This window comes from Neltuma alba, unplaced genomic scaffold, assembly GCF_004799145.2.
Source record: "Neltuma alba isolate B1F8T4 unplaced genomic scaffold, ASM479914v2 tig00005353_pilon, whole genome shotgun sequence".
Lineage (NCBI taxonomy): Eukaryota > Viridiplantae > Streptophyta > Magnoliopsida > Fabales > Fabaceae > Neltuma > Neltuma alba.
Genome location: NW_021634075.1, coordinates 16,583 through 38,943, shown reverse-complemented (window position 1 = coordinate 38,943; position 22,361 = coordinate 16,583). Strand labels below are relative to the sequence as shown.

The 22,361-nt window shown below is 39.0% G+C and overlaps 3 protein-coding genes across 7 annotated transcripts; 2 read left to right on the top strand and 1 right to left on the bottom strand.

Annotated features, from left to right (window-relative positions):
- The first annotated feature begins 2,559 nt into the window (after positions 1–2,559).
- LOC114747537 (B3 domain-containing protein Os03g0622200-like) lies at positions 2,560–5,730 on the top strand. Of its 4 annotated transcripts, none has more exons than XM_028935881.1 (3): positions 2,560–2,905; positions 4,676–4,794; positions 4,913–5,730. In XM_028935881.1, the coding sequence occupies exons 2-3, from the start codon at positions 4,678–4,680 to the stop codon at positions 5,441–5,443; spliced, it is 648 nt and encodes a 215-aa protein (XP_028791714.1). In that variant the 5' UTR covers positions 2,560–2,905; positions 4,676–4,677; the 3' UTR covers positions 5,444–5,730. The 4 variants fall into 4 exon arrangements, with proteins under 4 accessions (XP_028791714.1, XP_028791713.1, XP_028791715.1 ...); XM_028935880.1 differs by lacking the exon at positions 2,560–2,905 and adding an exon at positions 3,099–3,412; XM_028935882.1 differs by lacking the exon at positions 2,560–2,905 and adding an exon at positions 3,099–3,412 and having other exon boundaries at positions 4,671–4,794.
- Positions 5,731–6,565: 835 nt separating this feature from the next.
- Positions 6,566–11,827, top strand: LOC114747536 (protease 2-like). Its single transcript, XM_028935879.1, has 11 exons — positions 6,566–6,959; positions 7,147–7,325; positions 7,508–7,730; positions 7,874–8,015; positions 8,092–8,292; positions 8,509–8,640; positions 8,790–8,918; positions 9,480–9,892; positions 10,116–10,332; positions 10,448–10,638; positions 11,472–11,827. The coding sequence occupies exons 1-11, from the start codon at positions 6,607–6,609 to the stop codon at positions 11,647–11,649; spliced, it is 2,358 nt and encodes a 785-aa protein (XP_028791712.1). The 5' UTR covers positions 6,566–6,606; the 3' UTR covers positions 11,650–11,827.
- Positions 11,828–13,920: 2,093 nt separating this feature from the next.
- Positions 13,921–20,556, bottom strand: LOC114747540 (uncharacterized). 2 transcript variants are annotated; one of them, XM_028935886.1, is made up of 2 exons: positions 16,968–20,556; positions 13,921–14,409 (listed from the first exon to the last, which is right to left on the bottom strand). In XM_028935886.1, the coding sequence occupies exon 1, from the start codon at positions 19,974–19,976 to the stop codon at positions 17,154–17,156; it is 2,823 nt and encodes a 940-aa protein (XP_028791719.1). In that variant the 5' UTR covers positions 19,977–20,556; the 3' UTR covers positions 13,921–14,409; positions 16,968–17,153. The 2 variants fall into 2 exon arrangements, with proteins under 2 accessions (XP_028791719.1, XP_028791720.1); XM_028935887.1 differs by lacking the exon at positions 13,921–14,409 and adding an exon at positions 15,813–15,882.
- Positions 20,557–22,361: the final 1,805 nt, after the last annotated feature.

Here is a 22,361-nt window from a genome sequence, read left to right as displayed (position 1 = left end):
GTATTGCCTTCCCTATAAACATGTTGTATCCTAGCATTCACAAATATATCTAGCTCAGCCTTTACATTTTTCAATACAATCAAAATCATCAACTATACTAGTCAGAATATTAACAGCAGCTAGGGAGTTGCATTCCACAATCAGGTGCTTGATCCCAGCCATGTGCGCCATCTGCAAACCAGAGATCACGGCCTAGATTTCATCTTTTATAGCCGAGCAAGATCCCAATTTTCTTGAGAATCCCCTTATCCATTTCCCATTGCACCCCCTTAACAGTCCACCACATCTAGCCCAATATATTCCCACCCCTGGATGCCCTATCCGTATTTAATTTTACCCAACCAGTCTCCGGAACTTCCCATCAAATAAGCCTCTCATACCTCTTGCCAACAAGCCCATCATTGGTGCCCACAGAATTTCTAATTTCAACTACATATCTTCTAACAATGGCACTTCTGTCGTCTGGCATTACAAAACCATTCACAAATAAACTTTTATTCCTCCAATTCCATAATAACTAGCAAGTAATTCCAAATCCAGCAACTTTCCTCTCATCTTTATTGCTCAAACACCATCTAAACCATTCTTTGTCATTCATCAGGTAAAAATTTGAGTTGTAATCACTCTCCCCCAACTGTCCCCATAGCTCTTTAGCACAAACACAATCTCACAGAACATGCATGGTAGTCTCGGGTTCCACATTACATTTGTAACACAAGGCATTGCCTCCCATTAGCCTACTTCTCCTTTCTGCAGTGAGCAAGCGATTGTGACTAGCCATCCAAAGGAACACTTGAATTCTTCTAGGCCCCTTTCAATGCCAAATCTTCCTCCACAACACATCCACCTCACCCTCCTCTTTTTTCAATAATTTGTACATATCAGCCACACAATACTTATTTTGTAGAGCTGACCCCCATCTAACTTCATCTTCCCCATATTCAGCATCAGGAGGCGGTACAGCACGTATAAGGTTCTTCCCTTTTTCAGAAACACACATATCCAGTTTTGCATAGTCCCATTGTCCATTATTATCCACCATATCCTTAACTTTATAATCCAGATTTACATCAGCAACTTGGATTGTACATTCATCTTCCAACTTAACTCCTTTATCCACCCAATAGTCCCTCCAAAACCTAACTTTCTCACCATTTCCCACTTCCCAGCTCACATACTGAGTTACTTGAGGCCATAAACGAGCCACATTTTTCCATATCTCTGAATCTGTATTTTTGACAGTACATTCCTCAATTTGATTCATACGTCTACTATATTTCCTTGTTAGAACCATAGAACACAAGCTCCTCTGCTTTGCAATTAAATTCCATCCCACTCTGCCCAATAAAGCATCATTCATTACACCCTAATCTTTCAAGCCATACCCCCCTTTCTCCTTTCTTGTACACAACAAATCCCAACCAATAGCATGAATTTTTCTCCTTTCCTCATCACTATTCCAAATAAAATCTCACTGTAATTTTTCCAAGTGCTTCTTTACACCTATAGGTATAAAAGAGTGCTGCATTTGAAAATTTGTCAATTGATTTGTCACAGATTGCACAAGAGTAAGCCTTCCGGCCAATGACAGATTTTGTTTTTTCTACCCACTCAACTTATTCTGCATTTTATCAATTAAAAATTGAAACTTCTCCTTATTACTCCTCCCCTTGGTAATATAGGCTCCCAAATACCTCCCTAAATCCTCCATTTTCTTGAAGCCTGTCAAGTCACAAATTTCGTTCTGTATTTTTCTATCAGTATTCTTGGAAAAGAAAACACTGGTTTTGTTTATGTTGATCTTTTGGCCAGATACATGGCCAAACTTCTTTAGAATCTCAACAATATTTATAGCCTGATCTAAATTCGCTTCACAGAACAATAAAACATCATCAGCAAACAACAAATGTGAGACAGCAGTGCCCCTTCTTCTCATTCTTATTGGATTCCACCTCTTCAAATTAACACTATCAACAATCAAGTGTATTAACTTCTCCATTCCTAGAACAAACAAGTATGGTGACAAGGGGTCACCTTGTCTCAAACCCCTTGAAGGTATAAGAACCTCTCTTTTCACACCATTCCACATAAGGGCCAAAGTAGGAGTGCTAATACACATTTTTATGACTTTTATAACATGTTCATCCAATCCAATTTCATTCAATACTTTTTCAACAAAACACCAAGACATTCTGTCATAAGCCTTTTCAAGGTCTATTTTTAAAAAATTGTAAATATTAAATATATGCATCTGAATGCTCTCTCTCTCTCTTCTTTTTTTCCCAAATAAAACGGGATGAAGCTAGTTTTTTTTTGGACTGAAGCATGAAGCTGATTGAATGTACGGTGACGACTGACGACTCAATGCTCGAATGGGAGTTTAATTTAAAATCTTAAAAAAAAGGTTTAAAATTTAAATCGTCAAATTGTACGCGAGAGCTCCTGCCCCCGCGCGTTAATAAATGGCAAGCTCTCAATTTTCCGCTGTTCGGCTGCATTTATGACCCCTCCCGTACGCATCAGCTAAAATTAGAAACAAGCGTGAGGGCGTCACCATCAAATTCTGAAAACGCTTATGCAAAAGGAGAATGCTGCTCCGTGCATCCAATCTTTTGAAGTCAGAGGAGCTGATCTCCTACCATAATCAGATAGTGGATTTGAAGCCGCTGGCCGTAGCCCTTGCCATTCCTGAAAAGCTGATGGCTGTGGCAGAAAAGAGCAAACCCGTTTCTTTATCGCCTGTGAAACAGAGCAATCTGCATTTGCCAACCACAACTGCTGTGTGCGTAAGTTGAACAGATCCAATATTGCCCTTCGACCCGAGGCATACGAGTTGATCATACGCCAATCTTCGTTGCTTCATTAATAAACCTCAGCGCTTATATTTGCAAAGTCAGAGGTTACGGTAAGAAAGGCATAAAATATGTACATCTCTATGCTACTCCCTCCCACCCCTTTTTAAAATTATCTTCGGTTGCAGCCTTTTCTTTGTAACATGAATTTTCTGCAACAAAGTGGTAATCGATTCTGGCATACTCTTTCAGCTGATGTGCTTATGTGTCGCTTAGTTATGAATTACTTGGTCTTAGTGAGATATACTAGGCTAAATCTATGTGCCTTTTTTCAAGAGTGCCTCCATCCTGATCGGAGTCTATCTCTGTTTTTTTCTGACCTCTTGGGTGGGCTCGTGAGGTGCTAGGGTGTGCAAGTTTAATCACTGCGATTGTTGTTTGGTGATATGCCGGTGAATTCGCTGAGGAGTCGAAAGCTTTTGGAGCATCAGATCCGGGTGCAAGTGAAACGGCTTCGAGAAAGAAGAGGAAAGGAGCTTCATCGATTTGTACATGGATCCAAATGATTTGTGGGGATATGAGGTGGAAGCGACTGGAAACTTTGTGGGTTGGCATTAGAGGTGAGTTCAATGCTGTTTTAGACCGATCACAATGTGGTGCCCAGTGAAGGGAATCTTTTTCTAGAATGCAACTCATTGCTGTTGAGTTGATAGGTTGAGGCCTTCTTATACTTGAACTCAAGGTATCGTTTTTGAATTTTCCCCTCCTAGTGGTCGTAACTTGGACCTGGATCTGTTATTATTGTCTGGAATTAGATCCCTCCTCTTAATGGTGTTGAGTTGATAGGTTGAGGCCTTCTTATACTTGAACTCAAGGTATTCGTTTTTGAATTTCCCCCTCCTAGTGGACGTAACTTAGACCTTGATCTGTTATTGTTGTCTGGAATTAGATCCCCCTCTTCTTAATGGTGCCCTCGGTGAGTCCAAAACAGATTGGAATGACTTGTTCTATGCTATTGCATGGTTGATAATTCTCTCATGCAGGCTAATGTTTTTGGAAAGATCTCTCAGTTTATTAGTGTAAATTAGATAATGCTGCATGGGTAGAGGCCGTTGCTAATGCTGCTTTTTTTGCTAGTAACACTGCTTTGGATGTTCACTATTGGGAAGGGGATTATAATGCTCAGTATTCATCTAATGCTATGATATGTCTTAACTTTCTTGACCTCCAGCATGCTAATGTTTGGAATGGCTTGGCTGACCCTGTGAGACAAATTGGGTTAAGCATTAAGGATGACTTGCAATGGGTTCCACCGGGATGTTTTTGGCTTAGAATTGTTCTTAAAAGATGCCTGGGTTATATTGCCAAAGACCAATATTTTTGAAATGCCGGAACTGCTTTAGTTTGTCATCTTTTGAGAATAAAAAACACGGGATAGAAATCAGTGGAAATCAGAGGACTACAGATTTGGAGGCTTTGAGTTTCTTATTTTTCTATTTCACTTGATCCAGCTTCTTTGATGAACTATTGCTGGGTGGCCTGCCTTGTCCACTTAGCTATCATTGGAATAGATAATGTGTTGTTAAAAGAGATTGTGCCCGTGCCTTCCTTGGTCAGGTTTTCAAACGCCTAATTACTCTTGTTTTCTTTTATATGCTTCTAGTTTTTGGATCTGTGTTTTTGCCGTTTTCTTCTTCTGTCATGTTTTGGTTTGTCTTGATCTTGAGCTGTTTGTCCGAAGACAATGTGCGTATTCACTGCTAGTTTTCCGCGTTGACCAAATATATATATGTATGTATGTATGCATTAGATAGGTAGGTAGGTAGGTAGATAGATGCAAGCATGCATGTCCTCACATTTTCTCCCTCTTCCTTCAAGTTTAGAAATGGGGCAAACTGGAGAAAGATGCAGAGCGTTGGAAAGACATATATATTGGACGGAATTCGCTCCCAATAGACACCAATTTTTCAAGCTAATGATGGGCGATTTCAGAAACCAGCTGGTGAGTGAAACAGCTTAAAATACTAGTCATGTAGACGTTTTTCTTTTCGATTTCAACTGAATATCTCTTCAAGGTTTCAGAAGCTACAGGTATTGATGGATTCTCAACTTTTTTACAGCGAATTCCAAGAAAGTTTGTGAGTCATTTTAAGGAGGAACTACGGAGTGCTGCAAGACTTATAGGGCCGAGTAGAAATGTGTGGATTGTGAAAATTGCAAGAACTGATGATGATATTGTTTTTCAGATTGGTTGGGAAAAATTCGTGCAGGACCACAGTTTGGCAGAAAGAGATTTTCTTGTCTTCCACTACATTGGATACTCCTCTTTCAATGTCTCCATTTTTGATGAAACAGGATGTGAAAGAGAAGGTGCTTTTTTCGTCAATAAACACATTTCGTGCACTAGAAATGAATGCTTTCTTCAAAATGACGAGGAGAAAATTCTGCAAATTACTGATGTGGAAGAAACGGAGGGAAAGGTAAAGAAAGATAAACTAAAAGGTAGAGATGGTGCGATCGGAGAGGTGCGAGAAAGAAACCTGAAAAGCAAAACTTCGGTGCTCGTTGGAACCAGCTTTGAGGCCAGCAATTCAAACATAGAAACTTTTGGTGATAGGAAAGAAGACCTCTGGCCGAAAAGAAAAAAGTAACAGCTCAGAAAACCCGATTTATTATTGACTTGACCTCTTCAGGAAAGGAGTTAAAAATCAGTCCACCATGAACTCAAGCAAGTTAAATGAATGTCGTGGTTTTTGGGGGGCTTATATCTGGCAGACTGGCACCCCGTGCTGTCTACAAGAGACACGTTCATTCTAATTTTTTTGTTGAGGTGACTTCCATGAACTTGATCATTACCTTCATGGGATCTGCGTTTACTGATGTTGTAGCAGAATCTATAATATTATTAATGGTTCTGATCGGCGGACTTGCTTTGTTCCACTCCCTTAAATGTGAGTATAAGCCTAACACCGTTGAACTCCAGGTCTCTTTTTAAGCTAATACAAGATTAATTGTAGTAACTTCCATGAGATTCAAGACTAAAAAGCCACCAATGACCTCAATCATCAAGGACACAGAATAAAGAGAAAACTCAGAAAAGAGAGGAAGATTAGACTATAGCCTTCGGTATAGTTGCTTCTCCATATGAATTTGAATGCCAAATTTACAGGACCCAGTTGGACGACAAAACCACACTACGAGAAAAGCAGCCTGCCTTTTAGTACCAGACCTGCGTCTTCTGCTTCCTTTTTCCCCTTCCTTTCTCGTTTGTTTTTCCCCCTTCAAACAAAAGTCTTTTAGTTGATTGAATCTTGTAAAAGGACATACTTTGTTTTTTAATTACACCACTAATTGGGCAGCTAAAATTTGGGAAATTTTAAGGTGGTAGAAGTTATCAACTCAGCTTTAATATTTTTGATATTATTTTTCAATTTCTATCTATAGTTATATACATTTTTGCTGCTAATCAGTCTGAGCTCAAATGACATCATCTCACCCCTCTTAATGAAGAGGTTGAGAGTGTAAAAAAATATATACACATCTTTCCTAACAATTTATATTCATATGAAATTCAATTATTATAAAGTATTATATTATAAAACTTATTTTCTTTTAGTAATTTACATATTTAAAAATCTTTAACATTTTTTATTTTGCTACAATTATTTTTTAGTAAATAATATTTAAATATAAATATGCCCAAACCCGTTCTGGTTCATACGACGAGGGTCGTAAAAAGCGAAAATAAACAACAGTCGAGGCTTGAACCTAAAACCTTCCCCTGTTCCTGAAACACCGAGCAAGACCCCCAACTATGCGCCTGTTATTCCGGTTCGGCAGCGTTAGTAGGCAGAGCCGCCGTGGCAATTGCCACCTTCGCCACTATAAGGCTCCTAAGCCAGCGGCTCCACCGACGCCTCCAAAGCCTCCAAAGAAGCCTCAGAAATTTGAGTTCCATGGGATTACGTGGGAGGACCCGTACAGTTGGATGTCTAATCTTAATGACAAGGTGGCCATGCGCCATATGGACGTTTACATGGAGCAGGAGGAGAAATACACGGAGGCAGTTATGTCTGAGACTGAGCGCCTCCAGAGTAAGCTCCAATCAGAGATGGCCGCCCGAATGGCCTTTGAACTTTCTACTCCTCCACTTCGCTGGGGCCCTTGGTACGTATCTCGCCTCTCTCTCAACTCATCTCGCTCAGATTATTCTCTCAAATGTCCTGCTTTTTGTTGTTGAAACGAATAACTTTAGCATACCCAGCAAGTTCCCCCTATTTTTGCTTCCAACTTCGGAGTGTTAGCGTTTCTACTCTTCCTTCTACTACTTCGAAGTAGATGTTGGTGTGTGCAGGTTGTATTATCGACGTGCTGAAGAAGGAAAGCAGTACCCTGTTCTGTGTAGAAGGTTGGCGAGCCTGAACGAGGAGTTTATATCAAATAAATCTCCTTCGGCAGGATTCGATTTTGCATCAGGGAAGAGAATTGAGCAGAAGCTCCTAGACTATAATCAAGAAGCAGAGAGATTTGGCGGTATTATCAATCTTAATTCTTTTCTGTGTACAGTTATCTTAGTGCAATGTAGTTAGGACTTTTGTACTCTTATGACAAGAAAAGGGTTGGATTGCTTTTTAACGCGAAAGAAAAAGCACCTTTGGTTCTCTGTAAGTAAATAGAGTTGTCGTAACTGCTAAAAATTTTCCTTACTTGTATAGGTTATGCTTACGAAGAATTGTCGGAAATTTCACCCAACCATCAGTTTCTTGCGTACACTATGTATGATAAAGAAAATGACTGCTTTAAGCTGTCTGTGAGAAATTTAAATTCTGGTTCGTTATGTAGCAAGCCTCAGGCAGATCGGGTTTCGAATTTGGCATGGGCAAAAGATGGGCAAGGATTGCTTTATGTTGTAACAGATCACATGAAGAGACCCTACCGGTGGGTAAATTGCTCAGTTTATCAATTCCTTTTTGCCCTCAAGCATTAGAAGTATAAGGAAAAACCCTTTGTTTTTTATACGTCTGAGATTATCAGCAGTGAAATTTATGTAACTTCTGAATATCCCAAACTCCGCTGTATAGGATCTACTGCAGTATGATTGGATCAACTGATGAGGATGTACTGCTTCTGGAAGAATGTGATGAAGGCGTTCACATTAATATAAGACACACAAAAGATTTCCGTTTTGTGACTGTAAATACGTTCTCTATAATGTCTTCAAAGGTACCATATTGTAGAATCCAACAAGCCAAGATCCTTATCAACTCTCAATCATTTAGTGATCGTAACCATATTTTAGGTCTTTCTGATAAATGCAGCTGATCCTTTGTCGGGCATGACATTAGTCTGGGAGTGTGATGCTCTAGCTCACTGCATAGTAGAGCATCATCAAGGTTTCCTTTATTTATTTACAGATGCTCCAAAAGGTGGCAAATCAGCCGATAGTCATTATCTTCTTCGCAGTGCAGTGAATGATTTTTCAAATCCAAGAAAATGGGAGGTAGGTTGAAGCATTGGTTAGTTATCTGTGGTTTGCTTTCTTTTTTTTTCAATTATTCTTTGAAATTTTAATTATATAATTGGTTATTTTAGGCAATGAAATATAATGTGAGACTCTATCTTGTGGTACTTATAATACTTACTTGACTTGTTAATATATACTGCTTTTACTTGATTTTAGTAATTTAATTCGTGTAGCATGTTATATAAACTGCAGGAAGTATTTGTTAATGACCAAAATTTGATTGTGGAGGATGTCGATTTTTGTGATAAATACTTAGTGCTCATTACAAGGGAAGGGCGAAAGTTTCAGCTTTGTTCTGTTACACTGCCGCTACCCTCTGGGAAGGTAATGAAAGTGCATTTAAATGTCGTTGCTTCAGCAGATAAAACTTTTTTTTTTTTTTTGGGTAAGTCAGCAGATAAAACTTTTGGTGCATGCATACTTTATGATCTCATTTAGTGTGTTTCCTTCCGGCCTCTTTGTTTTGTGGGCAGGGGACTATTAAACTGAGGGAGCTGGACCTACAGTATTTGCCTCTTCCAAAACATGTTTGTCAAATTTCACCTGGACCTAATTATGACTACTTCTCATCAGTGATGCGCTTTATAATATCATCACCTGTGGTATGTGATTATGTTTTTAATGATTTTGGAGATGGTCTCTTCACTTGCTTTTATGGATTTTTATATATTTCATTTCCATATCATAAGAATTATAAATGACCACTGACCAATCAATGCTGAACGGGTCCCATGGTATCAAGATGGTTAGGATGTTTTGATATTAATTTGTTATTGATCTGTTTAGGAATATAGCTTATTCATCTCATGGATGATGGTGCAAATAGTGAGTAAAAGTTCAATTATTTCATAGATTATTGGTGAATCTCTTTCTCTTCATGTTGATTTTCCTGCGACTTTACACTTTTTTCTGGGTATATGCAACATTACACGGGTGTTATTTTTTTGCTTTCTAAGTTTGTTCGGTCTACTACTACTTTGGTCCTTAGCAGTTATTCTTTATGCCAATTTATAATAAGCCCATCGTTACATATTCGTTAGAACAACACCTAAATTCATTTACTCTGGCCTTTGTTGGTCATTTTACAGTGGTGACTAGCAACTTGGGTTGAAAGAAACCATCTACAAATCCTAAGATATTTACCATATCAAGCTTTCTTGCAGATGCCTGATGCTGTGGTTGATTATGACCTGACAACTGGTTGTTGGACCATCATTCAACAGCAAAATCTGCTTCGGGAAAGAACACAAGTACTGTATGGTACAAGTTCTGCAAGTATAAGCCGGGACACCTCATACCCCAAGTGTTCCAATTCTTTGAATGCCGATGTTCAAGATGACCTTTTATGGAATAGTCTTTCTGAGTTCTATGCTTGTGAACAATATGATGTTCCTTCATTTGATGGGGTCATGGTTCCTTTGACTATTGTTTTTGCACATGACAGTAAGAACAAGAATAAAAGGCCCGGGTTACTGCATGGACACGGAGCTTATGGCGAGTTGCTTGATAAACGGTGGCATGGTGAACTGAAAAGCCTCTTGGATCGTGGTTGGGTCATTGCTTATGCTGATGTTAGGTAAGCCCCAAGTAAAACGGCAGTATACACTTTTTATACAAACATTCTTAAATTGTTCTGCTTGTTATCAAATATAATTGTGCATTTGCTTCTGAATATAATTGTGCATTTCGTTATCAAAAAATATATATATATAATTGTGCATTTACTTCTGAATATCTGCAAACTTTCCATATGAATCCCTATTTTTTCTGAAGTTTATAATTTGGCTGTTATGGTTCAGAGGTGGTGGTGGTTGTGGTAAGGAATGGCATCATGATGGCAGACGTACAAAGAAACATAATTCGATCAATGATTACATGTCTTGTGCCAAGTTCCTGATTGAAAGAGATATTGTGGATGAAGATAAACTGGCAGGTTGGGGATATAGTGCTGGAGGCCTTTTGGTTGCTTCAGCCATCAACCGTTGCCCAGATTTATTTCGTGCTGCTATCTTGAAGGTTTCCAAGAATTTCTGCACCTGGGATTTTCATTTCTTTGGCTTTGGAGTTTATATTTATTTGCTTTAGATCTTATTAATTCTCATTCCCTTCTTTCTTCTGGTTTCTACTTTAGGTACCATTTTTAGATCCCACCAACACTCTTCTATATCCTATCTTACCACTTCTACCTGTTGACTATGAAGAGTTTGGCTACCCCGGGGACCTTGATGATTTTCTTGCTATTCGGGATTATTCTCCTTATGACAATATTCAGAAGGATGCTCTCTATCCACCTGTATTAGTGACCTCTTCTTTCAATACACGGCAAGTCCCCTATGACAATTATTCTTTCTGTCAGCTGGTGGTTATCTAGCTGGATGATTTGTGGAGCAGTGGTATGCATGGAAAAGTGGCAAAAAAGTGACTTGAGTGTTTTTCCTTGTTTGTTTAGCATTCCTTGTTCATAATGTTCTTAATTGAAATTTAATTATGCTGAGTCATTTTACTTTCCTTTAGCTGGGCCTGGATTCAATCAATAATTGTGTTGCCGTAACATTACTATCTGTGTTTTGACGCTTGAGCGTATCAAAATATTCATCTCGAGTACCCTTTGTCTTGGTCTGTTCTTTATACTAAGACTGGATTTTCTGCCGGCCGTTTCAAATGTAAAATATAAATAGTAAAGAATATAGCGCGTGTACTAGTTTGAAAATATATTGGTTCCAACGTTAATTTAACACATGGCAATTGAGGCAAGTAATGACAAAAATCTCCTTTATTTGGAAGTATAATGTTAGTATATTTAGATCGGGTCATGAGTTAGTCTGCTGTGTAGATGACAGCCTGACTGGAGTCTGCAGTTATGGAAAATGAGGTTTTGCTTGTTTTAAATTTTAAATCCTTCAAAAATAACTTGTATTGAGGTTTATCTTATGCTGTATGATTGGATTAGATGAATCTTCAAGCCCTTGATTTCCTAAATAACGGTTCTTTTCTTTCGAGGCTCTTGACACCTTAAAATACGGACGTGCATTGCACCCTATGAAAACATTTGGATGACGTGCTTTGTGGATATTTCAAAATATACATAACTGATCTTCACGTAAACTGCTTACAGCAGATATTGTACTTACGGTTCTCTTTTGATCATGATTCAGATTCGGTGTGTGGGAAGCAGCGAAGTGGGTTGCACGAGTCCGTGATCTTGCCATTTATGACCCAAAAAGACCAATACTGTTAAATTTGACCGCAGATATAGTAGAGGAAAACCGTTATCTGCAGAGCAAGGAGTCAGCATTAGAAGCTGCGTTTCTAATTAAGATGATGGAATCCTAGATATGCCCATTGATCATCACCACGTAGTGTTCACTGGATATGAGAATGAATACGTGAATTATTTGCTTATCTATTGCGCATGAATTAGGCATCCGATTGCAGCTTTCTTAGGGGTTCTGTGATCATGTCTTCATTAACTGTAAATAATATTTAGCATTGTGCAAATTCAGTTTTGATATGTCACTGATTGCTAGAGATCGGTCACATGTATTTCTGAGTGCCCTCATCTCATTGCAATCAAAATGAGAGCAACGGGACTGCAGGGAGAGCTTTATCCGAGGCGCCGGGTTTTTATCAACTTTCCGCCCAGAAAGCGGGAGAGGATGGTGTTGCATTGTCTGTTTTTTCGTTTCGTTTTGGTCTGTTTTAGTAATAAAAGACCATGTTAACAGTTATTCGAGCTTAACAGCTCCGTTGTATTGGCGGCCGAAACCTATTAATGTATCAGCCTCTCTTGCGAGATTTTTTCTTAACAAGCATATGTATTTTCTATTAGACGCAGTTACCTTCCGGACACTACCAGGTATTAAAAAATGTGTGCACTGAGTAGGGATTCAAAATGATATGACTTTGCAATCACCGATATAAATCTATCAATAAATAAAGTCATAAAAAATAAATCTATAAATAATACTAGTCCTTAATATAAGACCCTGTTTGATTTTTATTTTGATCTTAAATAAAAGAATATAATTTACCTTGTCTCTCATATTTATACATTTTTTCTCAAAATAACCTTTTTAGTAATGATAGTTTTAGTCAATACACTTGAGTAGTAAGGATATTTTAGGAAAGACAACACCTATTTAGAATAAATAACCAACTCAACTTATTTTCTTAATCTCCTCAAATTAGTCAACTGGCTCTTATAATTAAGATCGGAGGTAATATAATAATTTTAACAAGTGGAAATATTCAGAGGTGTGTGTGTGTGTAAAATAGCATGTTTCTTTAGTGCAGTATCCGGGCATTATATGTTAATTTGTGATAAAATTAGCCATGTACAAAATTTGCAAGAAGCCAGATAAAAGGGGTTTAAACCATTTGGAAGGCAGTTTAGGAATAGAGGGTGAAGAACTTGAGGCACTAATTGAAATCATTTGGAGGGCGGTTTGGAATGGGGATCATCATCCATTTTCCAATAAAATGATGCCAGGATAAAATTCACAAGTACTATATCTCACTGCGTAGGAGGATGGTTTGTATGGCAATATAAGCATCTTTTCACGAAGAAAAGGTTAGAACCAGAAACAGCCAAATCAAAAATGACCTTGGCTGACTGGGGAATCCATGGGTGGCCTTTTTCCTAGGTAGGAGGATGGTTAGGACGACACAGCTATAATCATGCGCTTTAGACGACAAACTCCACTTTTTTCAAAGCACCAGCCTCATTTGACAACTCAAAATGATGAGTTCAAGATCTTCTTTGTCTTGCTATCATGTCTCTTTTTCTTTCTTGCTCTTTCTCCCTTTTTTTAAACACTATTTGATACAAACCATGCAATTCTTCCCGCAGTTGGTCCCGAACGGCAGGTGGGTTAGAAAAACAGGTCTACGTATGCTTCTTCTTGTTTGGTAGTGTTCGTATTTTTATTATTATTGGGCCTTTTCCTAATTTAATTTAAATTGTCGAAATTCCATGGACCCTGCTGTAGTTTCCGGTGGCGGAAAAAGGAAATTGACTAGCTTCAGGATAAACAAGCAAATCCACTTTGAAGGGTCAACCTCCAGTCATAAGCAGAGTGGCCTGCCAATCGCACATAAATGTCAACTCAACCGTTTGTGGTTAAGCAAGCTCTGTCGTCTTAACTTACAAAGGCCACAAAATAAGTAAAGCCTATAAGTAATCTGTACATCAAGTCAACCCATCAAATCAACCGGTTGCATCCCACCTAAAATGTTTTAATCCACGTTCCTTGTTGATTTCACCTTATCAATTAGGTTGGATAGACATTTGTGTTTTCCGTTCACGTTTGAAGCAGACTGCGTGGTGTTTCTAAGGCTTAAGTGCAGCACAAGGACAACTCTCGCCTTGTCTAGCTGCTCTAGCTGCCAGCCATCCTTGGTCTTTATGACTTGGTGTTGCTTCCTTCCTCTTCTGTGAGTTCTGGGATTAAAGCTTTTGCAGCCATTTTGTTTTTCTTATTCGGCCTTCATGCTTTTCATCATCGCTTGTGATGAAAAACCTATTAAACTAAATGAGTAGCTAGTACGATTATATCATTTATATGATAGAGGGATAAAACTAAAACTTAATTGATAATGATCATCTTCCTTTTTATTTCATGTTTCCGTTTGATTCAACAGACTTGACAAGGTTTGAAATCCAACAACACAATGCTGCCATCGCCTTTAATTCTGTAAAAGAGATGTGAAACTTCCACGTTCACAATATATCTTAGTTACACTGATAAAATCTCAAAATATGGAGAGTTCCTGGAAATCAAGCAGATATCAATTTCCAAAGAAAAAAAAAAAAACCTGTCAGAATCCCGTTCATGTCTTTTTAAGCTGAGGCCTAAGTTTTCCAGCTATATGTCTTCACTTAGCTTAGGCTAAAGACGCAATTGGCTTCATTGCATGAATCCAAGCATTCAACCATTGTTGCTCGTCGTGCTGAGCTTGCCTATCAGAAGAGGGCCATAACCTCTGTGCCGAAACCATCCTCCAACAGTATCAGATAGATTCTTCGAAGTACTAAATAATGATCCAAAATGTTTAGGACAAACCTCGACAGAATCATTAGACGACCTCTGCATTCTGCATCTAGGAAGGGTCAGCTTTTGAGAACTGGGATGGAAGCATCTGAATAATATATAGAGTAAATTAAATCACCCTATTCCCACACACACACACATCACTACTCCAATAGTATGAAAATTTGATTGCAAAATATGAAGGACAAAAGGAGAGTCTAAATCCAGATGGCTATATTATAATAGGAAGTTCCAACAAAAAAAAAAATCTTTCTAAACAGTATGATTATACAAAGTCAATATTAATAATCCAAGACAAAACTTACAAGCTTCACAATTTCCAGCAGGACGTCCTAATAAACCAGTAGATCCTAACATGAAGCTCCGATTATATTTTATCCAGAGAGCACAGCGGGGGGGATCTTCAAAATCAACGAGCAACAAAACAAAACTTGGAGCAAAATCAACGCAATCGGGAATCATCAAACAATAAGGCATAACAGAACAACGAACCTGGAGGACAAAATGCAGTGGTTCCACTTACATAAATCCTCTCCTGATATTGCCCAAACAAGACAAATAAAAACCATGGAGATTGTTCAGTTCCAAAAAAAAAAAAAAAAAAGCTATCGAGATTGAGATGCTGTCCACAGATTAACGTAAAAAGGCATGATGTCACTGTCAATGCTTGTGATGATCACGGAAATCATTAAATAGCAGAATTGCATTCTGTCTGGAAAGAAACTGATGTACAGAATTCACATTAAGTCGCCATAGATCATCCATAAATCAACAATCAGGCACATCTATTTCTTTCCTTTTCCTTTTATCCGCTATCCAATTTAAGATTCCTGATCATATCAATTCTCATTCAGGGAAGTGACCTTAAGCTGAAGATTTGAAATGGGAAGCACATTAACTGATTACTGAACCTCTTGAAAAAGGGTTTTTTTTTTGGGGGGGGGGGGGTACGCACGCCAATTTTGTGATATATCAAGTTTATGATAATTTATCATCAACGTCTTTAATTTGATAGGGCACAACATAAGTAAAAGATAAACCTACTGCTACCTCCGGTCTTAATTATAAGGTCTCGTTTGTAGTCTATAAACAAGACCTTATAAATAATATCGGAGGTAGTATATTTTAAGGACTGCTTGTAGTCACTTCTTAAAAAACAAAACAAGTTATTTTTATGCAGAAATAAATGGGTCTAAACTTCTGATGTGAACTTTTGGGCATAGGCTTAGAGAAGAAATCAACAAAGTAATAATAGAGAGATGCTGACACTTGCCTTGGCCATTGGCACCGCTGATATAACTGCGATAGACTTGAGTCATCTACATCCTCATTTCTTTTACAATCAAAACGCTTTTCTTTTGCTTATTCACAGATTCACGGCCCTTTAAATGTTGGTGTTAGAGCAAAACTACATTAAAGGCGCATATTAAAAAGTGTTCTAACCTCTCATTATTTTTCTTCCCTCCTTTTCAAAAGCATTTGATCTAATAAATTGAAGCTTGCGGTGCTAATATCCCTACCATCATCCATACAACAAAAAAACAAAAACAAAAGGAAGAATAAAAAGTAAGCATAACCCTCACAGTGAAGTGGCCATAATTGTTGCCTGATAGTAAAGCTGAAAAACTAACTCCTTGGCTTTCTTTATTACAAAATTTCTAAGCTTTCCCAAGAAAATTCATGCACATCAACTCTGATACAAGAAGATAACAGTCGGAGAATCTTCCAGCGATCAAGTATACTTGCTGGTTTAAGATTTTACAAAAAATGGCACCTATTAATCACCAGCCTAAGTCAAGATGAATGGTAGAAGCCCTGTTTGTTACCGGGGGGGGGGGGGGGGGAGTCCAAACTGTTATTGAGTTAAGCAGAGAAAATCACCAAACAGTTTGATACTCGTTTGAAATGACTTATAAGTAGCTTTTCAATCATAATTTACGAAATACAAGATGAATATGTAAGAAAAATTTTGTTCCGACTTACATGAAATATGTTAATAAGTATTTTCAATCGTGATTCCAAACAAGCTTTTGATCAATTTAGCATCCATTACAGTACCGGACAAAGGACTAAGCCTTAAACACCCCAGATTAAGGCATCAGAAATAATCAAATGAAACGTTATTTGGCATATTGGACTTAAGTTATTTAAGTCACAGGATTTTTTAAACTTAATTCTGACTTTCTTGTACCATCAAATGACAAAAAATTAGTAGAAAGAAAAACTTTACTGAAATAATTAATCTTTTCCGAGCTGTTATAAATTCACCATAGAGATGCATGTGTCAGGGTTCAGTTCTCGCTTCCCAGTCAAATATAACTTTCAGTTATAACATCAAAGACATCAAAGTCAGAACACAGTTATTGATCTGAATGGTATCAGACAACAGCATAAGATAAGCTCTAACTTTGTACAGAAGTTGCAAATCCTTTTGTATGCAACACAAGCAAAATGTTTACTGATAGAAGTCCCACTCATACAATCTGAGTCAAGTACACTGGCTTTCTAGTAGTAACAAATCTCTGAAGCCAACTCTCCAACAAGATGGAAGAGGCAAGTAAAATATGTAAGTAACAAGAAACATGAATTAAAAATATTCACCAGCTTTCCTTGTGTGGCTTTGAAGTAGAGATGAGTAATTGTCTATCTGGCAGCATACAAAAGATCACTGATCCATTCTTTTGCAGATTCCGGCAGCTAGCCAATTTAAAAACTTCTTGAAAATAATCTTTTTCAAGTCCAGTTCCAAAATTGAATAAAATCACCAGAAGCTATTTTGTTTTGATCTTATGTCTCTGAACCTTCTTGAACAGTAGGAAGGCTATCTTCTCGGATAAATGAAGGACTAAGGAACTTTGCAACAAAAGCCCACAATTTATACACATCCTCAAAATTAGTCAGAAATCCCAGAGAAGCTGTAACAACTTCAAGACGAACAAAGCCACCTTTTCCATCACGACAACCATTCTCCATTGGCCTACAAAGAGTTGTATCTTCAAGACTCAGAGGACCACGATGATGTCTTGAGTTATCAAGAATTCGTATGTGACTCAGGAAACCAATGCCCAGAGAGATTCCTTCTTTTTCAGCAAGCTTCTGAACAATCTCCGGATTGATTAGCCTCCCGTTTCTGTCCCTGACATTAAAAGCCACAGCTGCACCTCTTTCATATTTAATTTTTGGACCATAGATTTGGACAAGATTTGCTTTATCATCTAGGCCCGGCAACTTCAGTTGCAGCAAAGAGGTGACCAGCCAATTAATCAAAAATCGAAGTCTAAGTGTGGTTTTATTGAGACCAAGCATATTAATATGATCCAAGTGCCGGCATACTATATCTGGTTCCCTCCTGCCCCAATCTTGTACATCACCATATTCTCCATCACTTGTGTACTCTTCATCCTCTAAGCTAGTTGCACATATGTCCCCTGGTTCCAAGGCATGGCTAAGACACTCTTTACGATTATCCTCCATGCTAAACGAGACTCTTCTTCCCTTGTTATATGATTCATTCTCCTCCAAACCGAAAAATCTACCACCACCATATCGATTCCCTTCCCTTCTATCAAGCAATCTAAAATCACCTTCAGTTTCCCTTCTTATGGCACTCTCTTTAATCTCAGAGGATATTTCAGAGGTACAGCCATTTTCAAAGCTGTGATGCTGAGCAACAGAAGATGAATTATTAGTCCGTGATCCTTTTGAAGCAACAGCTGGTACGGATCCAATATTAGCTGCTTCACTAGTTCCTGGTTCTTCCTCAATCTCATTGACAAACAAATGATCAGACCCATTACCATTTCTTGAAAAGTCACTCGCTTCAGCAAAATGTTCCTCTTCAGGGACCTCTTTTACATGATCAAGTTCCTGTGACACTGACAGCACAGCAGCATCAAATGAAAGCACGTGGTGGTCATCATGAGGATCAAGATTTGCTGCTTTATCATCATACATGGGGCTCCCATATATTTTAGAAGTTGGCTTAGGAGAATGTCGCTTTTGATTCGTCTTTCCACTGAACCAAAAGGGCGGAAGAGGGGAAGCTATCTTCTGTTTATTCAGTTGACCTGTGTGGTCAGATCCCAATGGACTCTGTCCCAAATCAATCCAATAAGAGTTGTCCGATGACTCATCCTCACTGAAGACAGGGCTCTTCATCACCTCCCCAACTGAAATACTCTCAGTTTCTTCGAATATGGTGCTTGTTCCATCTCTTTCAGAGCTATCTTGATCCATTTCAGTCTCAAATACATCTCGGACCTGAGCAGATGTAAATGCACCAGAAAAGGCTGGCAACTGTGATCCTTGACGAGGTTCACCAGGCTTTTCACCCATCCCAGTGACTTCATCATCTTCAATCCCAGTCAATTTGTCCAAACCATCAACAGAGTCACTCAAATACAAAGGAAATTCAGGAGTGATCTTCACCATTCCAGACCCAGTGCTCCCTGACTGATTCTGAAGGTTTGCCATAACTGATTTCTTGATGAGAAGGCATCCAAATCCAGTGGGGTCATAACCAAATACCCTGTAAAAAGACGTGATTATAAAGTCTGGCCTGAATAGAGACAAGCCAAGCGAATCCATGTCCTTAGGACCCAATGACCCTGCATCAAGCAAGACGTGCCAGTTGTTTTGCTGCGCTAGTGCCATCCACTGGTAAGAATACTTGGCCCCAGTTACTCTAGACTGAACAGGGAACACAAAAAGACCGGTAGCAGCATCTTTCTTCCGCCTCTTCTTGTTTGAAATCTGTTTCCTCAAATCAGTGGAACAGAGTTTCAGGGTAGGCCATTTAAACCACGCACTGTGCACTTTTGCACCCTTCGCCCTGGCACATTGAGCCATCCAAGCCACAGACTGGCTCTCGTGGTCGAACATGGTCAGCAATTTTTTGTTTGTGTGGAAAGGGTATGACTCAGCCAGCAATCTAAATGCGGATCCTCTACTGACAGTAAAGACAAGACCGTACTCATTCTCAGGTATGTTCAAGTAATCCATGATTCGAGTCTTTATATCATGTTCCACGGTTCCCTTTTCAGCGCCACCATAAAGTGCATGGTTACTCAAATTTGCAGTTATCTCAGACAGACTAAATGTAGAGGACTCCCAATAGTGAATGGTCTGAACAAAAGAGAACAGTCCAAATCCACAATAATCAAGGCATACCTTTGGAGACAAATGCGAATATTCATCCGACCTCAACTGATCGATCTTCTCCGATGACTGGTATTTGGGATACATTGTAAGGAACTTGCTGAAAGCTTCTTGAAGAGTGGGAATTTCGTCCTCAGACTCAAATATGCGCTCAGCAGCAAGCGCAGTTGCTCGAAGAAATTCACGCTGAGCGTGAAGCCTGGCAAGTGACCGGGATCTCCCGAGGCTTTCGTCCATTTTGCCAGGCGAATCGGTTTCCATGTCTTGAGATTTGATGAGTGACCCATCTTCAGAAGCCTCTTCAAGAGCTTCCCTCAGCTTGTTCTCCTGTAATTTCCGAAGAATTGACCGGCTTCTTCTCATTTCAACTGTAGATTCATCCTTACGTCTGCTCTTTTTGTCCATGATCAGAGCAGCGCAGTGAGTAATGGGCTTCCATAGTGAAAGATGCATGATAGCCTCCTGTGTGGAAGTAGACCAGACAGTTCAAACAATACCAGCAAAAGGAGTTAGCCCATGCGAAACAAGTTTGGTTTCAGACCCTTGACTCCTGAAACAGAAAAAAGGGCAATATGGAAGCCGATCGTAAAGACTAGTGCTTTCGGTTTACGCAGAGATCAAACCCAAAAATCACAGATTTTAACCAATGCAAGACCTCTAACAAGAAATCTCGGCACTCTGACAGAGAAAACAAGCAATTTAGCACAACGTTTCACGCAAAAACTGACCAAAAGTTCTCCCGAACCCAGAATGGGTCTCAACACCCAATCCTCGAAACAGAAAGGAAAGCCAGGAAACACAAAGAAAGTCAAAGACTCGAGACCTAAAACTCAACCCAGATCCCGACCAGTCACAAATCAGCCCCCGGCCACCAGAAACCGGAAAGAAAAGAATCTGCGACAAGTGGGGTTTCACAGAGAATTATACGGAACTGACATAAACACATAACTTCGACGGGAACCAAACACCAGGAAGACTTCGGAGACCTATCCCCCCCTCTCCTCCCCCCTCTCTCTCTGATTCCTCTCTCCAGTGCGGCGGAGTTAAAGCAAAGCCCTTCCCAGTTCACATTCTATCAGATGCTCTTTCACCAGGACAGAAGTAAAACCAAAACACCGGTATTGATTTTTTTCACCAAACAACCAAAAAGTGAAAAAAAAAAAAAAACGAAAACCAAAGAAAAGCAAATGCGGGAGATTAATTAATCCCACGTACTGTATCTCTTTGACCAAGAACCGTGCCCCCGCAATCTTGTTTCGCTCCAAAATCAACTTTAACATACAGGAAGCACGGACATTGACTCTCACAAAATCCAAATTGTGATTATTTTTTTCGGTTATTAGGCCCGCACTTATTTCATTTAATTGAAATTAAAATTGTGGTTTCCTCGTCTGCGTTGAATGGGACCCACAAGAGCCTTTCCTCAGGCCTCAAGTCAAATAATCAGCTGCCTTGTAAAAGCTGTTTTCTGTCCAACTGGGCAATCCAGAGTTCGAAGTCCGATGCCCCAAGAAGCTCTAGATTTGTATTTCCAAAACCCTGATTAATTAACACTCGCCCCCAACGTAGTGGTTTGTTTTAATTATATTTTCATTATATTGTCATTATTATGGTACTTACTGCGTATCTTCTCTCCAATCAAGGAGGGGGGAAAGTCTCCTCAGTAAATTAGCATTTTTCTTTTTTTATTTATTAGTTTACTGCGACTTTATCCTCTTGGTCTTCCTTTTCCCAGTAGGATCGTTAAAAAAACAAAAGAAAATTATTTTCACAATCACTTTGTTTTATAAAATACAGTAAAAAGATTATAGTTTAAAATAAAACATTGATTAGATTGGTTTAGATTATAAATTCATAATCGCGCGATCATTCACCCACTAAAAATGAGGTCTTTTATTGACTACACCATTAATTTTAGGGCAAATTTCACTGTAGGACCGCACAAGACAATTAATCTCAAAGAGCCCCCAAAACTTTCTGAAATCTCACTGCAGGACCAAGAGGCCAATCTGATATTAATTCCACAAACGAAATGACGCCACTACCCTTAGCATCAGGTGAACCAGTCCACATGTGAACGGACTGATTCCACGTGTGAATATATGTATTTATTCTGCAAATTGGTTAGTTCCTCTTGCAAATGCGCTTTCCCGCACTTTTTCCCTCACGGACGCATACATCAGGGGAACCAGTCCACATGTGAACGGACTGATTCCACATGTGAATATATGTATTTATTCTGTAAATTGGCTAATTCCCCTTGCAAATGCGCTCTTCCGCACTTGTTCCTTCACTGACGCATGCATCAGGTGAACCAGTCCACATGTGAACGGACTGATTTCACGTGTGAATATATGTATTTCATCTGCAAATTGGCTAGTTCCCCTTGCAAATGCGTCTCCCACACTTGTTCCCTCACGAACGCATGCATCAGGTGAACCAGTCCACATGTGAACGGACTGATTCCACGTGTGAACATATGTATTTATTCTGCAAATTGGCTAGTTCTCATTGCAAATGCACTCTCCCGCACTTGCTCCCTCCTACTAGGGGCAGTGGCGTCATTTCATTTGTGGAATTAATATCAGATTGGCCCCTTGGTCCTGCAGTGAGATTTCAGAAAGTTTTAGGGGCTCTTTGAGATTAATTGTCTTCTGCGGTCCTACAGTGAAATTTTCCCTTAATTTTATCTGTTCTGTTTGATAGCACTTGGGAATTGCCTGTGGTATTTTGAGACTATTTTGTTTTGTGTATGGCAATGAGCAACGTCAAGTCAAAAGTTCCTTGTGTTACAATACAGAGCTTTTGAATTTCTTCATAAAACTGCATTGGTGTCCC